The sequence below is a fragment of the Mustelus asterias genome, chromosome 3 (assembly GCF_964213995.1).
Source record: "Mustelus asterias chromosome 3, sMusAst1.hap1.1, whole genome shotgun sequence".
NCBI lineage: Eukaryota > Metazoa > Chordata > Chondrichthyes > Carcharhiniformes > Triakidae > Mustelus > Mustelus asterias.
The window spans coordinates 119,870,450-119,886,356 of record NC_135803.1 but is presented as its reverse complement, the minus strand read 5'-3'; the positions used below and the strand labels follow the sequence as shown (position 1 = coordinate 119,886,356).

Sequence of the window (15,907 nt, the reverse complement as noted above, 5' to 3'; positions counted from 1 at the left end):
CATCAAACAGGAAGAGAATCACTAGCAGAATATTAACAGAATATTCAGCCAACAGAATCACTGAGCAAAATTTTCAAAGTGGAACATTTTGATGTTTTTGCCCGAATGAAAAATTTCTCAAACAAAATAAATTGCTCTTCAGTTTTCCAAAATCCTGGAATTACCGAAGAGGACAAGAAAGAACTGCAAACATTAAGATTTTGAAAAAATATAGGTGAATTCAATATTGTAGCTGCAAAACCTGCAGTGAACAATTAGACTCAATATCATAATGAGCATTTCCTCAAAGTCATGAGCCATACTTTTCACATGGCATTAAAAAATGTTTACATACTTCGCCATAGTGCATTAAATCAACTACGTGCACTACACAACAGCCAGAGTTAGGCTTTTGCCTGCTACTCCGACATAGCAAAGACCCCATGTCAGTTACAACAGTTGTCAACACAGGTGTACTAGTTACAGATGAGCAGTTTTTTAACCAAGAGAGATCATCGAGCAGGTTACATCGACCACACACTCCCTGCTGCCAATTCTATATCATTGGAAGAGCTCTTGCATCAAGTGAACTTTGGGGAAAAAATTGTATTCCAAATTCCACTTCAAGCAAATTAGAGATTCATGCAGCCCAATTTAACATTCGAGTAATAATTGAACAGTCTGATTTCCACAATCGGACTACTGAAGCTGTAGAAACCAACTAAGTCAGTTACAGTCATTCGACAATGTCAGCTTCTAAAATTAGTCTAATTATTAGCACAATGACTACAGTTCCAGTAGAAATATGCCCCACAAGTATTCAAAGCTTTTCATCACTTAAAAAACTTACCACAAACAAAACTCTCTGCAGACACAACGAAGATACTTTTGCCTTTCAGTGATTCTGGATGAGCACACATAGCAACTACACTGGATTGGAAGCCTCTTCCTATGAGCCACTGTGGCAGCCATTTTAATTGGCAGTCACATAAAAAGCTATCACTGTTCATAGATCTGCAGAAACACATCATACATTAGTCAGGGTGAACAATATATAACTACTTTTTTCCTGTAAAGGGCAGAAATTGTACCCCTCCATTAAATCTGAAGGTGCAATCGAAAAACTAACATAACTATATGCACTATTGAAGGAAAGCTGAAAGATCTAAGCACTGTGCAGACAAACAGCCTGGGACCATCCAGTGTTGAAGTTTGTACGGTAGTCTAGTTGTGCTGGATTTTCCCAAAATTGACCAAAAATAATGGAAAATATCAAGGATTAACTCCAAATTGAGTTTTCATGATCTTTTGCACATGTTTTAAAATCATCATGCTGAAAAGAGCAATCCCTCCTCCCCCTCCCCACAAAATAGGCCATGTTCCCCAATCATGGCAAGTTTCGGCTAAATCCACACTTTGATACTGAAAATTAAGCTTTTTTTTGGTGAAAAAGCACTAATGGATGCATTTCAAAAGATTGTAAATAACAAGATTGAATTGCTCAAGAAACTGACTACTGAACAAATTAACCTAGTAACACGTTCCCACTCTCTCTTTTGAGGTCATTTTCAGTTAAACAAAATATTTTTCAAAGTGGATGAATCAAATGCTGACAAACAGCTATCATTTTGTGATGTGTACTATCATTTTGTGATGTGTATGTTTTCAGCTGAATCACCAAAACCACCCCAGATTACCACTTCTAAATTCAGCAAAAAATCCTACTTAATGCAAATAGCTTTTAAAAAATTCAAAAACACTGTCCAAGCGTGCTGGCTCACGAAATATCCCACGTTTGACAATATGCAAAGTAATGAGCTGGAACCTAAACAAAATATTCAATTCATATTTGCACCTGGATTGGCAATTGCCTGAAAGCAAGAGTTCTACCCACAAACATCACTATTTCAAAATGCAATTACTTTCTGTCCACTAGGCTACTTCTAGTTAAAACAGATATTAAACACAAGTTAAAATGATGCATTTTTGTTTACTTACAGTTCTTTCAGACTTTTCATTTTGGTAAATGCTTCTCCCTGGATAGACCTGATCATATTACTCGCCAGGTTTCTACACAAGGACAAATTGTAGTTTTTTTTGCACACTTCTTCAAAAAGGCCATTAAGAGACAATCAACATTCAAAAGCTCCCCACAAGGTATGATAGCTAATTTGTTCATTAAATAGTTTCTGCAAGCTAATCTAACATATAAAGAGTCTACTGCTGTGTGTCATCTTGGTATCTGCCTTTTACATTTGAGCTGGAGATATTTAAATTTATACAGGCTTTTCAATAATTTATTGCAGGGTTAGCAAAGAGAATCTAGAATTGATCTGTAACTGAAGCCATTTAAGTTCATCACATTGAGCATTAGGCAAACATATATAAATACTATTTAAAAATACTAAACCCTTCTGGAATATAATTCCACTCAACATTGATGTCCTGAAGTAAGGAGATAAGTCTTATGGGAAAAGTACTGTTTTGTGTAAAAATGTATACAATTCCAAATTAAAAGTCTAAAAATGCAACTATTTTAATCAAATACATCTGCCTAAATTTAAACAAAATGTAATACTGAATAATGAAGACAATTTTAAAACACATTTAACCACAGACAATCAAAATATCAGTCTTGGCTCTGTGATAGAACTCTCTCCTCAGAGTTAGAAGGTTGTGGTTTGATGACCCATTCTAGAAACTTGATCACTAAATCTAGGCTGACACTCAGTGCATCACCAATGGAGTGTAAAACTATTGGTGTTGCAATCTTTCAGTTGAGACATTAAAAGCCTGGCCACTCTAGGATGAGCATAAAAATCTCATGGCACCATTAAGAACATGGGAGTTCTCTTAGTGAAACATCAGTAAAAATAAATTACTTACTCATTATCATGGGACGGCATGGTGGCACAGTTGTTAGCAAAGCTGCCTCACAGCACTAGGGACCCGGGTTCAATTCTGGCCTCGGGTCACTGTGTGTGGAGTTTGCACACTCTCCCAGTGTCTGTGTGGGTTTCCTCCAGGGTGCTCCGGTTTCCTCCCATACTCCAAAGATGTGAGGGTTAGGTTGACTGGCCATGTTAAATTGACCCTAGTGTCAGGGAATTAATAGGGTAAATATGTGGGGTTACGGGAATAGGCCCTGAGTGGGATTGTGGTCGGTGCAGACTTGATGGGCCGAATGGCCTCCTTCTGCACTGTAGGAATTCTATAATTTCATTGAAACGATACCAGCGACTAGATTTCATCAATACGAGGCTGGCTAGACTTCATCGATATTTAATTGACCATTAAGCTTTTTGGAACATTGAGGTTGAAAGTCATTTAAAAATGCAAGTCCTTTCCTAACTTGAAACATTAGTTTGCACAAATAAAAATTGCACTTCATTGCAGAAAATTCACTGGACATGAGGTGTTCGGCTCTTAGAGAAAAAATTCAGATCCCAAAATGTTAGCACAACAGAGTGCCCTAGCAGCAATTTTTATATAATTTGATAGAATTGTTAAAAAAAATTGAGGGAGGGTGCATTTCAATTATGTGCAACTCACTTCTGCACAATTTTGTATTAAGCATACTGGACTCGGCATACTAAACGAATCTCCCAAGTCAACAAAAATATGCTGAAATACTGGAGATTAAAATAGTACACATGTACTTTATGAACCTAAAGTTTATTGGTTTAAGTATTGTTACCAGTATTTTCTATTTGGATGGATCGTAAAATTTTGAGTAAAGTAACAATACAAATCATGGAGATTACAGCTTTGAGTCACCAAAGGGCCAAACCTTCCAAGAAGTGGCAGTCACAGTCAGGGGATGGGGTAGGTGCAGGGTGCCAGGGGGGTAGAGTGGTACCATCAGAGAGCCAGGTGGGAATCGGAGGCCAGGGTGCCAGCTGAATATATACAGGAGTTACATACATGTTTTTCCTGCCTAACATTTCCTGGGTAGCTATCCAGGTAAGTAAGTCAGAACCCTCCAAACTCTCTGGCTCAAACTCAAAGAATTATGAAATTAGTTAGCAAAAAAAGAAATATTAATGGGAAGGAAGCTTGTATTAAATTTAAAGTTATCTCGAGCCTGGAGTTTTCCTTTAATGTCTTATGGGCAAAATAAAAATAGAGCCAAAGTTTAGACTATATCAAGGAGGAAGCAGATGGCCTCAGCAAATGTAACTTCTTCTCAGTTTACAAAGAAGCTATTAAATTGCTAGCAGTCTACTAAAGCAGCCAGTCTTGGCAGAATGTTAACTCAGTGTATTGTGGGATACTCACAGGTGTTCAAGGGCCTCCAGTCCTATGAATGCTTTTTTGGCTATGGATTTGATCTTGTTTCCAAACAGTGTTCTGCAGTTTCCAAACACATACAAGAGATAAATGGAAAAAGAGTAAGCACAATTAGTTCAGCAAAATCAGATAAAGAAACTATAAGAGGAGCCGGAAATCTGAACTGCTCCCAGATTAAAATGAAAATTTAGCACTGGGTTCTGCTGCATTGAAAAAAAAAGTTTTAGTATTCATGAATTGCAAGAGGACAAAACCATGTGGCTCACATTAAATTAGATCCTAAGTACCAAGAAATATCAGCTTGCTAAAATAAAAAGATCTGTCCAATAATCAGCAGCAAATAATGAATAAGATTGACTGTGCTGACAGCTGCAGCCTCCAGCATTACACTGGACAGAATGCTTATAATAGTTCCAAAACCCTCCAGCCAAATCTACTTGCTTTTACTTTACATCCTGCCCTTGCATGTCTTTCTGAAACATTCTAGAAACACTAACCTCAAGCTAACTACATCCTACAGACTGTCCAAACAAAGCTGGACTTCACCATGGAACGGTTTTAGACCCTGTAACTTTGTTCACAAACTTTGGGGGCAATTTTACCATCGTGTTGTGCCCGTTTTTGGGCATGACACAGTGGTAAGTGGGGCATAAAGCGCTGAGAGTGATCGGTGCCAGTTTTCGTAGCCGGCGCCATTTTACGAGCGCTGGATATATGGTGGTCAGTCTCTCGCCGGAAATGGGAAAGAGGCAGGTTAACATATTTAAACCTATTGAAATGAACATTTGCATCTGTTTACTGAACCTGGCACTCAATCATCCGGACTTGCCAGGAAAGGGTCTCGCCGGCGAGGAATAGACGTGCTCCCCATGAACGGTGAGCAGTCAACCTGACCTCGCCAGTGGAACCGGAGGACATGGAGGCCTCCCGGGGAGGCCAAGGGCAAAGGGGGAGGGGGCGGGTGATGGAGAGAGAGGTGCCCCTTGGGCGGTGCCAGAGCCACCCTGGCACCTGGACAATGCCCATCGGACATGCCAGGGGTGGGGCAAATGGGGGAAGGGTCAATGGGGATAGGGGGCGCACTGCTACTTTGTGATTAGTAGGGGTGGGGGGGGGGGGGGGAGGGGTAGAAAAAGGGGGCCCACGCGGGGATCCGCAATCAATCTGGGCGGCGGAGGCTGGACCTCGGGCCAAGGGCCCCTGCAATTGCAGGGGGAGAGAGCTGCTTCAGGCGGCCTGCAGTAGCAGGGGCCTGACAGCTCTCTCTTTTCTGTCAGACCCCTGCTACTGCAAATGCGCATGTATAGCATCAGAGGCCTGCACATGCGCACTACCTCCCTCTGCAGTCTTTTGGGTGCGTTAAGCCCCGCCCACCGGCTTCTGCAGTGCGAATTTGACACGCTCACAATTTTGCAGGCAGAGTGCGCATGGGGGGGCCTAAAAATGGGCCCAAAAGTCGGATCTGAAACACTCCCAGTTAAGTCCGCCCAGCACTTAGAATGAAAATGATAAAATCGTCCACTTTGCTCACACATCGTGTCCTAAAACATTTATCCCTTATCCTCAAACTACTACCCCTAGTTCTGGACTCCCCCACCATCAGGAACATCCTTTCTGAATCTACCCTGTCTAATCCTGTCAGAATTTTATAAGTGTCCATGAGATCCTCTCTCACTCTTCTAAACTCCAATGAAGATAATCCACTCCGAGTGAAGAAGTTCTTCCTCATCTCAATCTTGGATGGCTTACCCATTTTTCTTAGACTGTGACCCGTAGTTCTGCACTTCCCTAACATCGGGATCATTCTTCCCGCATCTAGCCTGCCCAGTCCCATCAGGATTTTATATGTTTCTCAAGATCCCCTCTTATTCTTCTAAATTCCAGTCGAGTACAAGCTCAGTCGATCCAGTCTCTCTTCATATATCAGTCCTGCCATTCCAGCCTGGTATACTGCTGCTTCACTCCCTCTGTAGTAAGAATATGCTTCCTCAGATAAGGACACCAAAACGGCACACAATATCCAGATGCGGCCTTACCAACACCCTATTGACAATTGCAGTAAATCATCCAATTCCTAAACTCAGATCTTCTCGCTATGAACATACCTTTTGCCTTCTTTGCTGCCTGCTATACCTATGGTAATTCCTTTGGTGGAAAATGATTCAAGTTTTCCAATGAAGGTAGGGCCTGAACAATGCCTCCGATATGACTGGAGAGGAGTGAGGTCTGTGGTGTGGTGAGTCTTAGCATGATGCAAGTATCCTTAACTTATTGTATATCAGAGTGTATACTGCCATGCCTTGTACTGATGGCGGTACCCTGAAGTTTCCCTTTTTCTGGAGTATCTTTTCATTGCTTGGAGGTCTTAGGATTAGAGGTCCAATTTGGTTGCATTTTACCCCATAAGGGATCCCATATATTGTATAATTCTATTTTTGCTATCCTGTGGAGGGTGCATAATGGTGCCATGCATTCATGGCTTTATCCTGTTATCCCCCACTCTTTCTCGTATCCTTTCATTATCTGTATGAAAGGAGGTGATTACAATGATCGATAACCTGAACCATTTGTATGGGTATTTGCTGGTCTTTTCTGTATGTATATGTGGAATAATGATCACTCTGTACTATATTAGATTTTGGGGATTTGTTGTCTATGTGGAAAAATGAAAAACCCTCAATAAAAACATTTATTTAGTAAACTAAAGCAGGCTCTCACTAATCTTTGTGCTTTACCTCCTCATATTTTGAAAGACTTCCCCCACAGTTACCAGAATTATTGATATAGTTTGTGTAAAATGTGGGCTCTTTAAACTGATGTGTTATGAATATCTGGAGTTAACTTAATTTCCAGGATTCTATAACTTGGAAAATATTCTTATAACTATAATATTCAAGTACGGCACATCTTCTGAATTGAACAGCTAATTAGAAGCCATTGCAGCTCATCACTTTCTTGAACTCTGCATAAAGATGAGCCTAATTCCCAAAGTTCCTTTTCAAAGCTCAAGCACAAGAACAATGGTTGTAAAATAATAGCCTTTTTATGTATGCAGTTTGGCTGACTTCAAAAGATGAGATACTCACAGCTTGCTCAGACTATCCAAGCCAGCAAAGACCCCATTTGTATCTTCTATTATTCCTGAGATTTCATTATTGTCCAGTTCCCTGTAGGGAAGAAAAATAAGAAAGTGCAATCAATTTTCCAGTCTCACTCATTTACATTACGAAGGTAAAGAGAAGGGAGAGGAAAATAATGCTTTGGTTCACTACATTACACACACCGATATAACATCTTCATAACAGAGTCCTTTTAAGATTGTCGATCATTTTTATTCCCAAGAAATCACCACTGTTCTTTAGATCTTATACTTTCTGCAAGATGAAACAGCTATTATCTTGGGGTTAAATAGAACTGTTAAGACTATTAAAATTTACCCACAGTTTTGAATTTCTGCAGGATACCTTTTCAAAATATATAGGACTCAATTATTTGAAAATGACAATAAACCAAAGTGGTCAGAAAAATGCCTTTTTGGTAAGGGAATGGTATAGCTCTAATGCTTCTAATACTATATCAGCATAACTTACAAATACAAGTGACAATCTACCTTTCTCAATTATTCCTGTTTCAGCCTCTTACTTTCAATTGCTCCCATGCTATGTGCAGATCAAACGTACTACCTAAACTGCTAATTTTTTGAAGGCCAATGCATCTACAAAATGTATTTTTCTGTGTCATGGAATGTAATCAACAGCAAGGAGGTACTTATTTTTCCTACTGCCCTCTGATGCACACTGTTTAGATTAGCCAAAAAGGTACGGTTGGGGAGAGACACAATATTCTCAGTCTCCTTCACTTAGACAATTTCTGACATCCACATATGTGCAACAATATGCAGAAACCCTGAAGTTGTTATCTGATTAACTCTGCGCCTCCACAAGCTCCATTATAGTAATACCTTGCTGATATTTTCAACTTTGAAATACATGCAAGGATGTGCAGTACTCACTGGAGCACAATAAACATGCCAGAAACTTTTACAAATGTAGAGTCTCATCCTACAGATTTTTAAAAAACTGCGGTCTCATTTCAATCTTTCTTTATTTATTTATCTTCTTTGTACATGATTTTATATTAAATAAATATTCTAATTTATACTACCTGGTTTAAGACTCAGTGCACAGAATTTTCATTTGGCTGCAAAGGTGGAACTGGATGCAGCTGATGAGATGCCTGCACTCCAATTAGCTTAAAAAACCTCCCCACTTACTTGGTCCCATCCCCTATAGAGTGGTGTGCTGTGACAGATAACTAATGACAATTAATTGCTCTACAGAACCCTTGAAAATTCTGAGGAGAGCTGCAAGCATAATGAAAGGTGAGTACTTTCATTAAGTCACCATCTCCTCTTCCGCCACACAGATCTGTTAAGAGAATACTATCAATGCCAACAAGGACCACACCATCATATAAAAGGATCCCAAAATTACATTTCCAGTTAACCATCTTGCGCTAGATCAATTATATGGATTTCAAAACAGGATATGTAGTTTTGAAATCCTTTAAATGACAGTGTGACTATCTAAACAGAATATTATTATTTTAACACACCAAAATATGAAGGTAGGACTTAAAATTAGTTTACCATATCTATATTTTGAGAGCTTGAAGAACACAAAACAGTGTCATTCATTTAATACAGAAAATTTGATCCAAAGGATTCATATTGTACTTCAATCCAAAATATCACAGACCTTCAAAAGGTGCAAAATTACTTTCAAGACAAGAATATGTGCCAATAATAATCATAGCTAAGCTGTCATGGGATAGAATTCTGGGTTACTAGGCTGTTCTACTGTCTTTTTAGTTTCTTCTTTACAGCCACTTGGGAAGGAAACTTTCTACACTCAATGTGGCTCCCTTATGGCCAATTCTTCTTGTGGCTTGTAAGTATGGCTGGTGTTTCTAAAATCATGATTACATTTCTTCAACATCTTGCTGGAACATAGGTTTTTCTCTTCACAAAGGAATGATGTTTCAGAAGATGTACAATTGTACACATCTTTGGAGGAGGGCCTCAGAACAAATTTGAGGTGGTTCAATTTCCAGATTCAAATGAATCACTGAAAATGCATCAATTTCATTGAAACGTGCCCCAGGCTGGAAACTGTATGCTTTGTCAGAAAACATCTCGACACCTGACATGAAATTGCACTTATTTGCATATTAAGTAATTTCTGGGCATTCTTTCTTTTCATACAAGGTTTGGTATTCCTGGAAGGATCGTCCCAAAATTAGTATTATACAATACATTTTAAAAGATTTCAAAGTTCAACATTTCCAAGCCATAATCTTTAAAATAAAGGGGGGGGGGGTGGTATGGCAAGGGGATGGAAACTTATGTAAGGATTCAGAGCAGAGGGAATCAAGAACAAGAGAAAGAGACAGCAAGGAGAAGAAGAAAAGTGATAAAGAAATTAAGGGCCAGAATCAGATAAGGACACAATAAAAAAAATAGGAACAGGACAAGGAACATTAAAAGGACTAACCTGAAGGTTTTGTACCTGAACTCTCAGAGCATTCAAAACGAAATGGATAAATTAGTTGTGCAGATGGATGTAAAGGGGTATGATAGAGTTGGGATTTTGGAGACATAGCTCCAAGGTGACCAAGGATGAGAACTAAATATTGAAGGCTATTCAATGTTTAGGAAGGACAGACAGAAAGGAAATGGTGAGGGAATTGCATTGTTGATTAAAAAAGATATTGATACAATATTGAAGAAAGATATGGAATCTGAGTTAAGAAATACCAAGGGACCAAAAACATTCCTGGTGGTAGTAAGCAAAGCACCAAAGTATTTATTGAAGATTTCAAAACTCTTTTGAAAAAAGCATTCCTGGCAAGCTTTTGTTTCTTTTGTACGGTTTGAGGTTATTCTTCCCTATACAGGTTATAAATACTGTATATAATTACCAAGTCATAGAGGTAATGCTGGGAACAGCACTAGACAGGAGAACCCTTGGGTTGAGGTGACCATTCTTTATCAAGGTGTATAGTGGGGTAGTTAATTCTGAAACCAGGGTCTTAAATCTCAATAAAGGTAACTATGATGGTATGAGGCACGAGTTGGCTGCGATGGACTTGGAAACATTGCTACGAAGACGGACAGTGGGCAGGCAAGAGAAGTATTCAAGAAACGAATAGGTGAACTCCAAAAGTTGTTTATTCCTATTTCGCACAAAAGTGGAAAGGAAACTGTGGCTAAAGCATGGCCTACAAGGGAAATTAGAGATAGTGTTAGATTCAAAGAAGAAGCATACAAATTGGCAAGAAAAAGCAATAGACCTGAGGATTGGGAGCAGTTTAAAATTCAGCAAAGGCAACCCAAGGGATTAATTAAGAAGGGGAAGAGAGTATGAAAGTAAGCCAGCGGGGAACATAAAAACTGACTGTAAAAATTTCTGTAGGTATGTAAAGTGAAAAAAGATTGTCAAAAACAGGGGAATTCATAACAGGGAACAAAGAAATGGCTGAGGAACTAAATTTGTACTTTATTTCTGTCTTCACAAAGGAAGACATGAATAATGTACCAGAAGCTCTGAGAAATACAAATTTTAGCGAGAAGCTGAAGGAAATCAGTATTAGTAGAGAAATGGTTTTGGGGAAATTAATGGGATTGAAGACAGATAAATCTCCAGGGCCTAATAACCTTCATCCCAGAGTACTTGAAAGTGGCCCTAAAAATAATAGATCCATTGGTGGTCATTTTCTAAAATTCCTTGGATCCTGGAATGGTTCCTACAGATGAGTGGGTAGCGAATGTAAGCCAGCTATATGAAGGGAGGTAGAGAGAAAACAGGGAACTATAGACCAGTGAGCCTAACGTTAGTAGTAGGTTAGTTGCTAGAGTCCATTATCAAGGATTTCATAGCACAGCATTTGGAAAACAGTGGTATTATCAGACGAAGTCAGTATGAATTGGCAAAAGCGAAATCATGCTCGACAAATCTACTGGAATTCTTTGAGGATGTATCTAGTAAAGTTGATCAAGGAGAACCAGTGGACATGGTTTACTTAGACTTTTGACAAAGTCTCACATAGCAGATTACTATGTTAAGGTAAAGCGCATGGGATTGCGGGCAGGGTATTGAGATGGATATAAAGCTGGTTAGCAGACAGGAAGCTAAGAGTTGGAATAAATGGATGTTTTTTGATTGGTAGGCAGTGACTAGTGGAGTATTGCAGGAATCTGTACGAGGACCCCAGCTGTTCACATTATATATTAATGATCTGGATGAGGGAATTAAAACATATTATTGCCAAATTTGAGGATGATTACAAAGTTGGATGGGAGGGTGAGCTGAGAGGAGGATGCAGAGATGCATCAGTGCGATTTAGACAGGCTTGAGTGGACATATGCATGGCAGAAGCAGTATAATGTGGATAAATGTGTTATCCACTTCAGTAGCAAAGATAGGAAGGCAGATTTTTTCTTCTCTGGGTGTAAATTGACAGCAAGACCTGGTGTCCTCATGCATCAGTCGCTGAAAGTAAACACGCAGGTACAGCGGACAGTAAAGGCGGGTCTTCATAGCAAGAAGGTTTGAGCATTAGAATAGGGATGTTTTACTGTAGTCGTATAGGTCATTGGTGAGGCCACACCTGGTGTAGTGCGTGTAATTTAGTGTCCTTATCCGAGGAAGAATATTCTTGCTATAGAAGGAGTGCAGCATAGGTTTACAAGGCGGATTCCTGGGATGGCAGGACTGTCATATGAGGAGAAATTAAATCAGTTAGGATTATATTTATTGGAATTTAGATGAACAAAGAACAAAGAACAATACAGCACAGGAACAGGCCCTTCGGCCCTCCAAGCCCGCGCCGCTCCCCGGTCCAGGATTGAATCCCGAATCCAGGATCCCCGCCCAATTTTCCAGCCTATCTACATACTAATATCCTATCCACCGAGCTGTCCCTCACAGCTATGATGCTTTGTTCATCACAACCTATTAACTCACCCCTACCCCCCCATTCCAGACCATGTGATCTCCAGGGAGAGGCGAAAACCCAGAGTGAAAACCCCAGGGCCAATATGGGGAAAAAAAAATCTGGGAAATTCCTCTCCGACCCCCTGAGGTGATCGAAACGAGTCCAGGAGATCACACTGGCCCTGATCGGAAAATGCTTCCCAACCCTATTCATTTCCACTTCCACGAACACCATATGAATTCCCTGCCCCCAAGACAGGTTCCCAACTATCCGCAGTCTCGCTCTGTACTGGCACCAGCAAGATGATCATAGAATGAAGCCTTGAAACGAGAAACAAAGAACAATTAGCCCGCGCCGCTCCCTGGTCCAAACTAGACCACTCTTTTGTATCCCTCCATTCCCACTCCGTTCATATAGCTGTCCAGATAAGTCTTAAACGTTCCCAGTGTGTCCGCCTCCACCACCTTGCCCGGCAACCCATTCCAGGCCCCCACGACCCTCTGTGTAAAATATGTCCTTCTGATATCTGAACCTATGACCCCTCGTGAACGTCACCACCGACCCGGGGAAAAGCTTCCCACCGTTCACCCTATCTATGCCTTTCATAATTTTATACACCTCTATTAAGTCTCCCCTCATCCTCCGTCTTTCCAAGGAGAACAACCCCAGTTTCCCCAATCTCTCCTCATAACCAAGCCCCTCCATACCAGGCAACATCCTGGTAAACCTCCTCTGTACTCTCTCCAAAGCCTCCACGTCCTTCTGGTAGTGTGGCGACCAGAACTGGACGCAGTATTCCAAATGCGGCCGAACCAACGTTCTATACATCTGCAACACCAGACCCCAACTCTTATACTCTATGCCCCGTCCTATAAAGGCAAGCATGCCATATGCCTTCTTCACCACCTTCTCCACCTGTGACGTCACCTTCAAAGATCTGTGGACTTGCACACCCAGGTCCCTCTGCGTCTCTACACCCTTTATGGTTCTTCCATTTATCGTATAGCTCCTCCCTACATTATTCCCACCAAAATGCATCACTTCGCATTTATCAGGATTGAACTCCATCTGCCATTTCTTTGCCCAAATTTCCAGCCTATCTATATCCTTCTGTAGCCTCTGACAATGTTCCTCACTATCTGCAAGTCCTGCCAGTTTTGTGTCGTCCGCAAACTTGCTGATCACCCCAGCTACTCCTTCTTCCAGATCATTTATATAAATCACAAAAAGCAGAGGTCCCAATACAGAGCCCTGCGGTACACCACTAGTCACAGGCCTCCAGCCGGAAAAAGACCCTTCCACTACCACCCTCTGTCTTCTATGACCAAGCCAGTTCTCCACCCATCTAGCCACCTCCCCCTTTATCCCATGAGATCCAACCTTTTTCACTAGCCTACCATGAGGGACTTTGTCAAACGCTTTACTAAAGTCCATATAGACAACATCCACAGCCCTTCCTTCATCAACCATTTGTCACAATGAGTGAGAGGGGATCTCATAGAAACTTAGAAAAGTTAAACAGGATTAGACAGAAGATTCAGAAAGAATGTTCCCAAACAGGGGTCATAGTTTGAGGATAAGGGTGAGACAGGGAGAAATTTCTTCACCCACAGAGTAGTAAATCTGTGGATTTCACTACCACAGAAAGTAGTTGAGGTGGAAACGTTGTGTGATTTCGAGAATGAATTAGATATGGCACCTGGTGCTAAAGGATTAGGTTTTTGAATATGATCAGCCATGATCATAATGAATGGCAGAGCAGGCTTGAATGGCCTACTCCTACTTCTATTTTCTATGTAGTGTTGGAGTATAATTGGCCTTGCACTAGTATATAGCAACAGGAAAACAAAGTCAAAATCATAACTCTAGGTAGTATTTGGAAACAGAAAAATACAGGTACCATTTATGATTTTTAGAATTGAACAGTTTATAGTTGTTGTAGGAACGGAATTATCCATCCATCTGTGCTACTTTATATGTAATAATAAATTGGATGGTCAGGAGAGATTCCAAGATGTAAAAACCTTTTTTCAAGGATATAATAGATTGAGGATTTTTTTTTACTTCCAAGGACATGACTGTAGGTCTCAATTTAAAGTCCAAGGGTATCAAAAGAATACAGATTATTTTCAGTGCAAACATATGCATCAGACTGCAAGTATATCAAAGAAATGCAGAAATTGAGGGAATTTTTAATCAATGCAAACATATGCATCAGACTGTCAGATTGCAAGATGGAGACAAAAAGTGGAAAATTGCAGACCAGTTAGTTTATCTGTTGTAGGGAAAATGTTAGAAGCTATTTAAGAAATATAGTAGGGTACTTGAATAAACTCAAGGTCATCAGGCAGAGTCAGCATAGTTTTATGAAAGGGAAATCAGGTTTAACAAACTTATTGGAGTCTACAAGTAACCTGTGCTATGGATAAAGGGAAACTGGTGGATGTGCTATACTTATATTTCCAAAAGACATTTGATAAAGTGCCACATCAAAGGTTATTGTGGAAAATAAAAGCTTATGTTTTTTTTGGGGGGGGAACATATTGGCATGGATAGAAGATTGGCTGGCCAACAGAAAGCACAGTAGGCATAAATGGATCTTTTTCAGGTTGGCAAGATGTAGTGAATGCCATAGGGATCAGTGCTGGGACCTTAACTGTTTGCATAGAATCATAGAATCATAGAAACCCTACAGTGCAGAAGGAGGCCATTCGGCCCATCGAGTCTGCACCGACCACAATCCCACCCAGGCCCTACCCCCACATATTTACCCGCTAATCCCTCTAACTACACATCTCAGGGACAATTTTTAACCTGGCCAATCAACCTAACCCGCACATCTTTGGACTGTGGGAGGAAACCGGAGCACCCGGAGGAAACCCACGCAGACACGAGGAGAATGTGCAAACTCCACACAGACAGTGACCCAAGCCGGGAATCGAACCCGGGACCCTGGAGCTGTGAAGCAGCAGTGCTAACCACTGTGCTACCGTGCCGCCCATCAATTTATATAAATGATTTGGATCAAAGGATGGTTGCCAAATTTGATGACACAGAAAAATAAGTTGTAAAGAGGACATAAGGAAGTTACAAAATGATACAAGTAGGTTAAGTGAATGATCAAAGATCAGGCAAATAGAATATAATATGGGAAAATGTGAAATGGTAAAGAGATTGCAGCACTCTGAGGTGCAGAAGAATCAGGGTGTCCTAGTGCATGAATCACAAAAGGCTAGTATGCAGATAAAGCAAGTAATTAGGAAAGCTATTGCGAGGGGAATGGAATACAAAAGTAGAGGGGTTATGCTTCAGTTGTACAGGACACTAGTGAGACCACATCTGGAGTATTATTTTGGTGCCATTTTAAGGAAATATGTAAATGTGTTAGAAGCAGCTCAGAGAAGGTTTACCCGACTAATACTGGAAATGGTGGGTTGTTTTAGGAAAAAAGGTTAGACAGGCTAAGCTTGTGGCGACTGGAGTTTAGAACAGTAAAAGGAAATTTGATTGAAACACACAGGGTGGGATTTTATGGCCTTGCTCGTCCCAAAACTGCAACATCCCACTAGAGGTCAAGGGACCTTCCCATTCTCCATCCTGCACCCGTTCCGATTCCTGTGGCAACCGGGCCGGTAAAATTCCA

General features: G+C 40.5%; 1 protein-coding gene across 5 annotated transcripts in view; it reads right to left on the bottom strand.

The window, feature by feature from the left end:
* lrig1 (leucine-rich repeats and immunoglobulin-like domains 1) overlaps positions 1–15,907 on the bottom strand; it is a 189,821-nt gene that overhangs the window by 22,778 nt on the left and 151,136 nt on the right. For all 5 annotated transcript variants that reach the window (XM_078209489.1, XM_078209490.1, XM_078209485.1 and 2 more), the window contains exons 9-12: positions 7,356–7,436; positions 4,258–4,329; positions 1,978–2,049; positions 830–993 (exon numbers count right to left, since the gene is read on the bottom strand). In XM_078209489.1, the coding sequence (XP_078065615.1) occupies positions 830–993; positions 1,978–2,049; positions 4,258–4,329; positions 7,356–7,436 (389 nt within the window). The remainder of the gene's footprint in view (positions 1–829; positions 994–1,977; positions 2,050–4,257; positions 4,330–7,355; positions 7,437–15,907) is intronic.